The 12740-nt window shown below is 37.5% G+C and overlaps 1 protein-coding gene across 2 annotated transcripts in view; it reads left to right on the forward strand.

Moving 5' to 3' along the window:
- Window positions 1–12740, forward strand: part of LOC139162208 (cyclin-G-associated kinase-like) — a 110561-nt gene that overhangs the window by 53692 nt on the left and 44129 nt on the right. For both annotated transcript variants that reach the window (XM_070742316.1, XM_070742317.1), the window contains exons 12-14: window positions 6719–6768; window positions 6879–7027; window positions 11238–11360. In XM_070742316.1, coding sequence (XP_070598417.1) covers window positions 6719–6768; window positions 6879–7027; window positions 11238–11360 — 322 coding nt within the window. The remainder of the gene's footprint in view (window positions 1–6718; window positions 6769–6878; window positions 7028–11237; window positions 11361–12740) is intronic.

Raw genomic sequence — 12740 nt, forward strand, 5'->3', positions numbered from 1 at the left:
AGTAACCTTTCAAGGGCTGCTCTGTTCTGCGTCGCCTTAGCAACTCGTCGTTTCTAAATCACGTGAGGCTATGTCAATCATTCTTTCTTTCAGTTATTGTCTGGGAAGAGGTGTGGGATGGGAACAGCTGATGTGAGAAGCAAGCCTTGCTTTTTTGCTTTTGTCTTATTACAATAATTTTAAAAAAATACAATAGCCCGTTTACAAATGAAATTTGAATTAATTGAATTTGTGATTGTGTTAGTTTGTTTTTGGTTAAAGCTGAGTAAGATTCTTTCTTTTACATACATTTTTGAACTTGCTCTAGACCAGGATTTTCATTGGTGTGTGTGTGTGTGTGTGAGTTGCGCTCATTTGAGATTTCGAATACCTGTAATGGTTGACACTGTAAATCTGGCCAATCACAGAAGCCTCGCTGACAGATCGTAAACAGACCCCAGGATTGGAATTACTCACTGTTTTATTTTCTAAATCTGACCAGAGGAACTGTAAATTATGCTTAGAGTGATTTGCTTTGCTACATGTTAATTTTCCATTTTATTTAAATGAAGGGGAAAAAACTGGACAAAATGCTGGACGAACTATAGGTGGCACACTGTCACTCTTTAATTTTAGAGAGCACATTGGGGACCAGGTTTTAGACCAAAGTTACTGTGATCTGTAGATCATTGATGCCCCTACAAATAATTGAATGAAGGAAAATTATATTCTAATAACATATTCTTGAGTGCCATCTTGTTGTTGTTGTTATCATCTCTTTTATTAACTGAACATTTTAAAATGTCACATTTTTATTATTATTTATCTATAACATTATTATTTCTTTTATTCATTAAACATGAAACTCAGTCAACTGAACATTTAAAGATGTGTCATAAATAACATTGACTGAACATTTGTGTCATAAATACCATTGACTGGTGCTAATGGGTGATGCGGGTTGCTGCCAGCATCCTAGTTATCAACCAAGTATCTCCTCCTCCTCCTCCTCCCTCTTCTTTCTCCTCCTCTTCCTCTTCCTCCTCCTTCTCCTCCTCCTCCCTCTTCTTTCTCCTCGTCTTCCTCCTCTTCCTCTTATTATTTTTATTCTTATTCTTATTATGTAAAGTTATAATTGATTCAGAAAGATCCTTGTGCTATGCTGCATTCTCTGAACTGAAGTACTGTTGCTTAGTGTGACGTCAATATAAATCAGTTACTCTTTGCACATTTGATGGTCAGATCAATGGTTATGACCTCATTGCTCAAGAGAAAAGGTTTGTTTATATAGGCTCATTGATATAAGTTTTGCTGATAGTATAATAGTCTGCTTAAAAGAAAAGGATGGAAACTTCTGTTATTTAGATATCAGCAAAGAAATCTATTTAACATATTTTCAGTTTTATCAATCTCTTGATATGGTTTTATCTCAAATGTACAATTGCAAACTTGGAATGAAATAATATAACTTATTTGGGAATCATGAAGGATAAAGTATTCATCATAGGTTCAAAGAGCCTTGTGGACTTTTTTGAATCTTTGGTAGTCCAGTATGTGACTGGTAGCTTTTGAAGGGTAACCACTGAATTGAAGAGATTGATGGGACAAAGACACAGCCCTCCACCTCCAGGGTTAATGGATAGGAACAGTTTTCACATAATTCAAAATTTTCGTGCATTTTTACAAGAAACTAGTTAGAGGAAGTAAATACTTCTTCCTCTGCTGTTCAGCAGCCTAATCTGATAAAAAAATTATGAATCGGATGTCTAGAGAGATTCAGGTCTAGTATTCTGGAGGGATTATGACATCATGATTAGGCTAGCCAATCATAAATCAGTTAACCCATATACTGTTCCATTGATGTCATTCTGTTGGTGACCTGGAACCAAGACAATGGTTCAGTGTCACCGAGACCTCAAAATAACTCACTTATTTTTTTAGATTTTTCTTTTTGCTAGTCACTCAGTGCTTGAATGCTAGCAGCTGTATACTGTCAGAGGGAATTCTCATTGGGATGGACTGGAACTGTTTCTTTCAAACGGGGCCTTTCCCGGGCAAGGTGAAGGACCTCAGGAGATATTTTGTCACATTTCATGGGTTGATGTCTCTGATGGTTCTGGCTCTTACAGTAGTGGCATTTGGGTAGTGACAGTGGGGGGAAAAACATTCCACTTGGGGGGGGGGGAGTGAGCCACAGATAAGATTTGACAGTGCCAGAACTCAAAAGTCATGGATTTTTAAATATTCACCACCTAATTCACTCCAATATAGTGAAATCAATTCTTACCAAAAAAAAAAATTAGGAAACACAATCAAGGATTTTGCTAAAGTGACAAAATGATCATGTTAACTTCTTTATTGCTCACACGGGAATACATGTGCATAGTTATCCCAACAGAGAGATGTTATTTCCACTGTTCCAGGGTATCTTTTATGTTTATTCAAAAACCAAAGAGTCACATGTATCCAGCAGAATTAGTGGCCTGTGCTTTCTTAATGGCTGTTCTATTATACAATAGAGCAAAGTCCACTTGAATATTATATATTAACCTGTATTTTGAACCCCTAAAAATGGACTTCTCTGAAAATAATTTGATTTGTTAAGATAATGATCAGACGTTTTGGAACATATGCTGGCTGGGAAATCTATAAGTAGTACTTCTTAACATAACAAGAAAGCATAAGGCTGAGGAAATTTGTAGTATATAATGAGAGATAACATAAATTATTGGATTGGAATAGGGTTTGTATTTATTTATTTTATTTTTGTATCTTCTGAACATTTGTAACTTGAGCCAAACATTGTTAGCTGGAAATAAGCAGTCTTTTCATTGGTAGAAATACAAATAAATATATGAAAAATTACTGTATCTCTCAGAATATGAGCAGTATTTGTGAAAATAGTCAACTAAGTTTGGGAACAATTGTGAGCATTGACTCTCACCCACATCTGTGGTTCTTGTTATTCATAATGGTATCCATCCAACTTAATGTGGGCTAAAGCATTTGAGACAAAGAAAAAGAAAAGCAAAATATTATTTGGAGAGTTCCGTTTTTTTTAATCTTTCCTTTGGTTTTTGGGTGACTTCTGTTTTGTTTTGTTTTGTTTTATTTTACATTTTGATTTTGTGTTTGATACTTCTTTCCTTTCCCATTTTTCCCCATTGCTTTTCGTCATTCCATACTCACGTTCCTTAACAGCCCAAGGTAAATATTTCTTTAGTATGTTAGTATTCATACTGTGTGCAATGCATGTAGCAGCCAATATCAAACTACAAAATGTTTTCTGAACTCTCAGGTTTTATCTGTGCCTTGTGCTCTGCTTATTTTTCAACACATGCATAAAACATGTATGTAAATCTATAACCTTATGAATTAAGACATTGCCATTAGTTCTCAATTAAATTTCAGTTACATTTATTTTTAGTATCTTATTCTAGGTACATGTATATATTTAGAGCTTCTTTTTTTCATCATCCCACTAAATTGCTATTTGACACAGATAGTAGGAAACAGATTATTGCCAATTATTGTCATTGAAATCTTTGATTTCTTAATTTCTTGTTATTTTTGAAAGAATGGGGCTGTATTTTTAGGAGTATATGTAGCCAGATAAAATAACATCTGTGAACCATGTTAAGTTGAATTAACCCATTCAAACTAAAATAGTTATCTGAAAGGTGTAATGCCAGTAAATATATTGGAAAAACTAAATTGAAATATACACACACTGTTTAATGATCTCCATGGGGTCAGATATTCCCAAAAGGGGAGAAAATTATTGCAAACATTTAAAAAAATAGATAAAAATGATTCCATGTATAAAACTCTGGCTTGGTATCCAGGCCCAACAAAACATTTAAGCTAGTGCATGAATATCAAAACTCCCATTTAACTTACCATCTTTGTTTCATACGATAGAGAAGGAAAATTAATACTCCAAAGGCTTGCTGGGTTCTTGCCCTATTTTGCACACAGTTCTATTCACACCAAAGTAAGAATCCACTGATTGGACAAATTGGATCCTCATACACCACTGTTAGGGAGATTCACAAAATTGGTAAAAAAAAAAAATGGTGGTGCAGTACTGCAGCTAATTCTGCTAACTGCTGGATGTCAGCAGTTTGGCAGTTTGAGTCTCCCCAGCTCATGATTGACCTAGCCTTCCGTTCTTCCGAGGTGAGTAAAATGAGGAGTCATATTTTAGGGGGCAATATGCTGACTCTGTAAACTGCTTAGTGCAAAGCACTGCAAAGCGGTATACAAGTGCAAATGCTATTGCAATTATTGGCATCTCAAAAAAGTGCTAATTAAGGTGCTCTAGGAGTACTTCCAAATAGTTTCAATTGCAATGCCCATAATTCCCAGACATTTCCTCTATCCTTCACCTATATAGTCCGTGCCACTGTTCGGGAAGAATTTTGCTCAGTTCATAGCTTTGCAGTGAAGCAAAACTGGCATGGAGATCCCATCTCAATTGGTAGACCATGTTTGTTTGTTTGTTTGTTTGTTTGATCGATCGATCGATCGATCGATCAATTTTTATGCCTCCCTTCTCCTTAGACTCAGGGCGGCTTACAACATGTTAGCAATAGCACTTTAACAGAGCCAGCATATTGCCCCCACAATCTGAGTCCTCATTTTACCCACCTCAGAAGGATGGAAGGCTGAGTCAACCTATTAAAGGAAGATGGAAATCCTGAGCATAAATGTGGAAGGCAGACTTGAAATAGCAGGCTAAAGAATTTGTCACCTTTCTGTGTGGATGTGGGTGTTTTGTTTAAGTTCTCCACCTTACTAAATCTGATTTTCAAACCTAAAAATGCTATCCACTTAAGGAATCTTAAAATCATCAGTGCCGACTTAAGCTAACTTTTCCCCCCTGCATATAATATTAGTTATCTTCCTCTTCACTGCTTGAGACTGATTTACCATTCTGCATAATTATTCAGAATCAATGTTTGGTAGACTCTACTTCATTAAAGGTAATCTGTGTATTGCATAGCCTAACAGTGGTTCTCAATCTTTCGAATACCGCAACCCTTAATACAGTTCCTCATATTGTGGTGACCCCCAACCATAAGTCTAGCGCCAGTTCTTTCCAACAGAGCTTTAAGCTGATTGGCAGGAAGGTCAGGGGGACACCCCCACTGTAAATGCCTGGTTGGTCAGATTGTAAAAATATGTTACAATGCTCCAGAATAGAAGCTTTAGTTCCTAACACCATGGGACTTAGGTGATTCCCTGTGAAATGGTCGTTTGACCCCCCAAAGGGGTCCTGACCCCCAGGTTGAGAACCACTGGAGGTTCACTACAGATAGTCCTCAACTTATGACCCACCATTGACCTCAAAATTTCCATTGCTAATTGAGACGGATGAGCTTTGCCCCATTTTACGAGTTTTCTTGCCACAGTTGTTAAGTGAATCACTGCAGTTGTTAAGTTAGCAACACGGTTGTTGTGAATGGTTGCTTTCCCATTGATTTTGCATGTCAGAAGGTCGCAAAAAAGATTCACATGACACACTTCAACCTTCAAAAATACGAGCTGGTTGACAAGCATCCTAATTTTGATCATGTGACATAGGGATGCTGCAATGTAAGTGTGAAAAATAATCATAAGTCTTTTTTTCTCCCAGTGCTTTTATAACCCCAGACAGTTACTAAACGAAAGGTCGTAAGTTGAGAACTATCTGTACTATTCTACTTCTTCTTCCTGTTCCTTCTTTTTCCCTCTGTAGCTATTTAGTGTTGTTTGTTCCTGAAGAGAATATCTCCCCCACGCACCGCCTAAAAAGAATTAATTTTGTAAAGCCTATTCTCTAAGACAGTGATCAGAATCCTTCAGCTTTGAGATAATTGTTTAATTAAATGAAAGAGAAATCCTTTAATAATGGTTCAGGCATTTAAGCTGCCATTTACAATGTTGGAAACCATGTCCTTCTGGGATCAGTTCCAAGTGGGGAAAAAGACACTGGAAACATGGTGACTGCTTGGAAAGATAGTTTAATGGTGGACAGCAGGAGCAGATGGTCTGAGGTCCTGGGGAAAAGGGGAATCACATGCCTCAAAGATGTTGAAGAAGAAAAAGAAGGGTCTTGCTGAGTGTCCTTTGAGTTTTTATACCATGTGTTGGATCCCACTTTCCTGTTCCTATGTAAGAAATTCACTCTGATTGGTGGTCTGATTCCCAGGTGGTGGGGTCTTAGCTTGTTTGAGCTTGTTTGAGTGCTGACTGATGTAATTTTCCAGGTGACATTGCTGAGTTTCTGTTTACAGGTCTGCCTGTAGATCTTTGTTATGTAGAATAGACTGCCCATTGACAAAAGTGGGCAGGGCTGGGCTGTGGCTTTAATGGTGAATTGAGAAAGGTGGTTGGTGACTATTAAGAGAGTCTATTTTATCCTGCCTAAAAATAGGCTTCTCCCATCCAGGGAAATATAATATTCTGTCTTTTTAATATTTTCTAAAATATTACATTTTCTAGGAGAGGGGTGAGTGTTAACTTCTTTCCGCAGTGTAGATTAACCAGGGATATTCTAGGTTCTTTAGTTTATCTCCTATAGTTCAGATATTTGAGAATCACTTTTAGGGCTACTTCTTGGGGAAAGGGAGGTCTTGTTTGATGAACAAAAAAGCTAGTCAAATTTAATAAGCCACTTGAAAGTAATAATGTATTGAACGACTTACATTTTAACTTTTAACTTGAGTTTTATTTGTTTTTTTAATATATATTTCAGTTACGCAAAAGGAGATTTGGATATATCCTACATTACATCCAGAATTGCTGGTACGATTACATACATTTTATTAAGCATGGTTTTCTTTAAAAGTAGATGAAATATATTGAGTTCAACCCCGGCTATTTTTTTTTTCTTCCTTCCGTCCTTCCTTCTCTAGTGATGTCATTTCCAGCGGAAGGTGTTGAGTCTGCTATAAAAAATAACATTGAAGATGTGCGGCTGTTTCTGGACTCAAAACATCCCGGGCGCTATGCTGTCTACAATCTGTCTCCAAGATCGTATCGGCCTTCCAGATTTCACAATAGGGTTTGTAAAGTGGTATTACGTCACTCCGTTGTGTTTTGTGCATGATAGTATTGCACGTCTCATTGTACACCTTCCTCACTTTGGCGGGGGAAATAGTGTTCATTGCATCAAAGAAGAATCTTCATCCTGACTTCCAATCTTCAATAAAGCCAAAACTTTTTTTTAGCCTGAAGGCTTCATTCAATACTAAGAGACTACAAAAGGAAGAAGGGATTGTCAGTAAAACGGGGCTGGCTTGAAAGAAGAAAAGAATATTTCATAAACACATAAATAGATAGGGATAGTGGATATCATAGTTACCGCTAGATGTCTCCAGAAGATCTATTGCGCAGGATATGAAATCATTTACAGACAGAACGACATACAGCATCACATATACTGTATTTTCACCTCTAGAAGTAGCATTTCCTATAAAAAACCCCTTTGCAGGAATTTGTGTACGTTTGTATTCTACCAGTTTTAATGCTTTAAAATTAGTAAAATAACATTCTAAATAACAGGAAATCTGTTTCAAAATGTTAATAGGTTTGATTTTATATAAGTTAGAGATGGGTTCTAAGCGCATATCATTTTACCGTATTTTTCGGAGTATAGGATGCACCTTTTTACCTCCCCCAAAAAGGGTGAAAACTTGTGTGTGTCTTATACACCAAATGTAGCCCCACCCAGCCACCCTCACTTTGGTCTCTCCCTGTCAATAATTTACCTCCTTGCAGCAAACAGCAGCAGAGCCTGATTAGCACAAGCCACAGCTGTTTAATTTAAGTTGCCTGCAAGCCCACAGGCTAAAATGAAAGTGAAACTAAAGCTGCATAGAGGCAAATTGCTGCAGGAAGAGGCAAAGGCTGAAATTGGCTGTTTGGGGGTTTTTTTGCTGCAAGGAGGTAAGTCAATAGCTATAAATGTCTATAGAATGTTCAAATTATTAGACTTATTTTTTAAGGACTGCTTTATTATTGTTCTAGAGAACTTAACAAAATGAAGAAGCTTTTTAAAATAAATGCGTGATCTGAAGAGGCCCAGTGCTATTGTATCTTCTTTTAAATAGCAGAGAATACTTCCAGAAAGCCACATTAATTTTAAAGATCTGCAAAAGTATAATCTGAAATGTCCTGTTTTAGTAATAAGTATTAGTATTTAGGTAAGGCAGATGAGTTCAATTCTGACTTAGTCATGTTTGGAGTAGATCTATTTAAATAATTAGGAGGAGTTAGTGTAATCACATTTAAGAAAACTTTCTGGGATTAATATACTGCCATAATGTATATTTCTCCAATTCTTTGCTATTTCTATGGGTCAGGCACACATGCACAGAAATACACAGCAAACTGTGTGTATCTTCTGTGCTGTTTGCTGTTTGGCAAATTGCTGGGAGGCAGAGGCCTTTTTTCCTTGTTTTCCTCCCCCAAAACTAAGGTGCTTCTTATACTCTGAAAAATGCAGTACAGTGATACCTCATCTTACAAACGCCTCATCATACAAACTTTTCGAGATACAAACCCGGGGTTTAAGATTTTTTTGCCTCTTCTTACAAACTATTTTCACCGTACAAACCCACTGCTGCTGCTAGGATGCCCTGCCTAAGGATTTCCGTTGCCAGCGAAGCACCCTTTTTGGTGCTGCTGGGATTCCCCTGAGGCTCCCCTCCATGGGAAACCCTACCTCTGGACTTCCGTGTTTTTGTGATGCTGCAGGGGAATCCCAGCAGCGCAAAAATGGGTGCTTTGCTGGCAATGGAAGTCCGGAGGTGGGGTTTCCCAGCGAGGGGAGCCTGAGTGAAATTGCATATCGCAAAAACACAGAGGTCCGGAGATGGGGTTTCGAGGACTTCGGCTTTTTTGCGATGTTGCGATTTCAATGATGCTCCCTTCGCTGGGAAACCCCACCTCCAGAATTCCGTTGCCAGCGAAGCGCTCATTTTTGCGATGCTGAGATTCCCCTGCTGGGATGCCCCTGCAGCATCGCAAAAACATGGAAGTCCGGAAGTGGGGTTTCCTATGGAGGGGAACCTCAGGGGAATCCCAGCAGCGCAAAAACAGGCGCTTCGGCTGGCAAAAGGGGTGAATTTTGGGCTTGCACAAATTAATAGCTTTTCCATTTATTCTTATGGGAAACATTGTTTCGTCTTACAAACATTTCACCTTAAGAACCTCGTTCCGGAACCAATTAAGTTTGTAAGACAAGGTATCACTGTATATATGCTTCTTAATTCTGAATTACAACAACTTCCAAGTTATTTCTGTCCCATTCTATCCTACTGAATTTTAGTGATGAATGAAGCGATAGGGTTGTTCTGAAGCCTTGGGGTGGTAAGGTGGAAGCACATGGAGGCTGTTAACTCCCCTCCCTATTGGATAAGCTCTTCATAATATTGAAACTTGCTGCAAGAAAATGCAATGCCATGTAGTATTTCTACCAGGCTCTCAGAAAGTATTCTCTGAATTAGGAATTTGCAGAATATTCCCTTTCAGAGATGAAACATTCCAAGGAACACTGAAGACAGGTTGATGTTCCTGCAGACCAGGGGTAGGCAAAGTTGGCTCTTCTATGACATGTGGACTTCAGCTCCCAGAATTCCTGAGCTATAATGATTGGCTCAGGAATTCTGGGAGTTGAAGTCCACATGTCATAAAAGAGCTAACTTTGCCTCTCCCTGCTCCAGACTATGCTGATCTGGCTCTTCTGGAGATGACGTTGCTATTTTTTATTGTTTTCTTGGAAGTAAAGATTTCAGATGCAATTTTGCAGAACCCAAATCATCGTGCACCAGGAATCCATAGGAGGAAGTGTATTGCCATCATATCCTGTTTACACATTTCAATTGGCTGCTAGCCCTGTGATGGACTAGATCAGGGGTCATCAATCTTATGCACTAAAAGAACCACTTGGACTCATTTCGTACAGGAAAGAGAACATGGGGAGCCACAAAACCCTTCCCTTGCCTGATTATTTCCTGAGCTGCTACAGAACTAGCATATGTAGTAGTAGTAGTAGTAATTAATTAATTAATTAATTAATTAATTAATTAATTAATTAGATTTGTATGCCGCCTTCTCCGAAAACTCAGGGCGGCTCACAGAATAAATATAGAAGCAAAGCGTACAAGTTGAATTAAATGTTCTATTTTCTTCTGAAACTTTTCTTGGATTTATCCATAGTTGGCCTGTCAGGGAGTCAGTAAATCGCATGCCAACGGGTATAAAACATTGGTGGTTGTGGTGTGTATTTTGAGCGATAGGGAGCCACAGCAGAGGGTTGAAAGAGCCACATGCGGCTCCAGAGCCACGGGTTGCTGACCCCGGGACTAGATGAAGTTGTATTCTGCCCTGGTAGTACTCCTTCTGCCTTCTTGCCCTGAAGCTTCACTTTTAGTGTTTGAAAATAGTCGGCAGTGAATTTAGCGCAGTACAGTATTGTAAACAAAATCTGAAGGAGATTTCAAAAAGCCAATTTTAGTAAAGCAAGTTAATTATGTTTAAAAAAAACAATTCCAGGAGAAGTAGATAAAACTTAGCTTACATCCTTTTTTAACCTTTATCCTAAAGGACCTAGAATGACTCTCTTTCTATGATTTTGCAGACACAATTAATATTCTTGCAATATCACCCTTTCTTATTTTTTCCCCTTTAATTCTTTCATTCAGAGGTTTCCAAAACGATGAATAGTGGACCCAATGTGCAATTTGTTATGGGGAAAAATAAGTACTAGTTGTACTAGTTTAGCATTATTGAATGAGATCATGCCCCAGTTGTTTCCAGGGAGGAAAAAAGAGCTTGATTACTTCTTCTTCTTCTTTTAAATATTTTTATTATGTTTCAAAAAGACAAACAAAGACAAACAACATTAAACATTTACGGAGCTACCACTGCTCCGCTTGTCGTAGAAGTCTAACTACTACAAAAATATAAAACCCTAACTTGTCAGATCAATACAGAAATATCACATGTGTACATTACATTTTTATTGAATTTAACTCTATATTTTTTATATTAATCATGTTAATTAAATTTCTTTATCTATAAAATATTGTATACTTATTCGAAAAAACGAAATATTAGTAATGCAGAGAAAAAATACCACTTCTAACTTTAGAGCTTGATTACTTCTATGGGACAGGTTAAATTGAAGATTTGGCCTTTTTATATAAAAAAAAAATAGATAGTACTTGGCAGTATATTATATTTAATAAATCAAAATGTTTCCTTAACAGGTATCTGAATGTGGTTGGCCGGCAAGGCGTACGCCAAACCTTCAAAACCTTTATAGCATCTGCAAGAACATGCATTCATGGCTGAAGCAAGATCCCAAGAACGTTTGCATTGTGCACTGCCTTGTAAGTAACATTGAGCTTTGCTGTGCACACTGGTCTAAAATAAATTACAGATAGTCCTTGATTTGCAAGAGTTCATTTAGTAATTGTTCAAAGTTAAAACTACTCTGGAAAAAAGTGAACTGTGACCGTTTTTCACAGTTATAACCATTGCAGCATCCCCATCGTCACGCGATCAAAATTCAGATGCTCATATTTATGACCATTGCAGTGTCCTGGGATCATGTGATTCCCTTTTGCGACCTACTGGCAAGCACAATCAATGGGAAAGCCAGATTCACTTAACAGCCCTGTTCCTAACTTAACAACTGAAGTGATTCACTTAACAACTGTGGAAGGAAAGGTTGTAAAATGGGGCAAAATTCACTTAACAAATGTCTTATTTAGCAACAGAAATGTTGGCTTCAATTGTGTCCTCTTTTAAAATTCACCATGAATAACTTGGAATGCCCTAAAACCATAAAGCAATATACACGGCTCAAAAAAATAAAGGGACCACTTAAACAACACAGTATAACTCCAAGTAAATCAAACTTCTGTGAAATCAAACTGTCCACTTAGGAAGCAACACTGATTGACAATCAATTTCACATGCTGTTGTGCACATTCAACTTTGTACAGAACAAAGTATTCAATGAGAACATTTCATTCATTCAGATCTAGGATGTGTTTTCAGTGTTCGCTTTATTTTTTTGAGCAGTATATATTGGGAAGATCTATATACCATGATATATATTTATGTTTGGTATGAATGTGCTGTTTGGTTTTTTAAAAATAATGATAGAGTTTTATATGTTTTTTAATATTAGATTTGTTCTACTACTATATTGTTTTTATTATTGTTGTGAGTCGCCCCGAGTCTTCGGAGAGGGGCGGCATACAAATCTAATAAATGAATGAATGAATGAATGAAAGAATAGAATAGAATAGAATAGAATAGAATATTTATTGGCCCAGTGTGATTGGACACACAAGGAATTTGTTCAGGAGAGAAAGCTGGCTGAGAGAATGTTCTTCCCCATAATAAGTCTTGCATCTAACTCAGATTTTCATATATAAATGCATTTCTGTAAGGCAATCCTAGCTTTAGTAGTGGGTTTGATCTTGAGATCACAGTCCTTATTTTCTCAATCGGAAGATGAGGAGATTGATAGTCCTTTTCTCATCTATATTAAATCAAGTCAAATCTTTTGTTGCAGACAACGATCAGTAGTAGGTGCCATAGTTCCCTCTAAGCTGAGCAGTGAGCAATCGCTCACTTAAAAATCATCATCAACTCAGAGTTTTCCAAACCTGCCCAGAAGCTGAGAGGGAAAGAGTGAGAGGGAAGGAGAGAGAGGAAGAGAGAGAAACAGATAGAAAAAAGAGAGGAAGGAAAAGAAA

The sequence above is a fragment of the Erythrolamprus reginae genome, chromosome 2 (genome assembly GCF_031021105.1).
Source record: "Erythrolamprus reginae isolate rEryReg1 chromosome 2, rEryReg1.hap1, whole genome shotgun sequence".
In the NCBI taxonomy this organism is placed as follows: domain Eukaryota; kingdom Metazoa; phylum Chordata; class Lepidosauria; order Squamata; family Dipsadidae; genus Erythrolamprus; species Erythrolamprus reginae.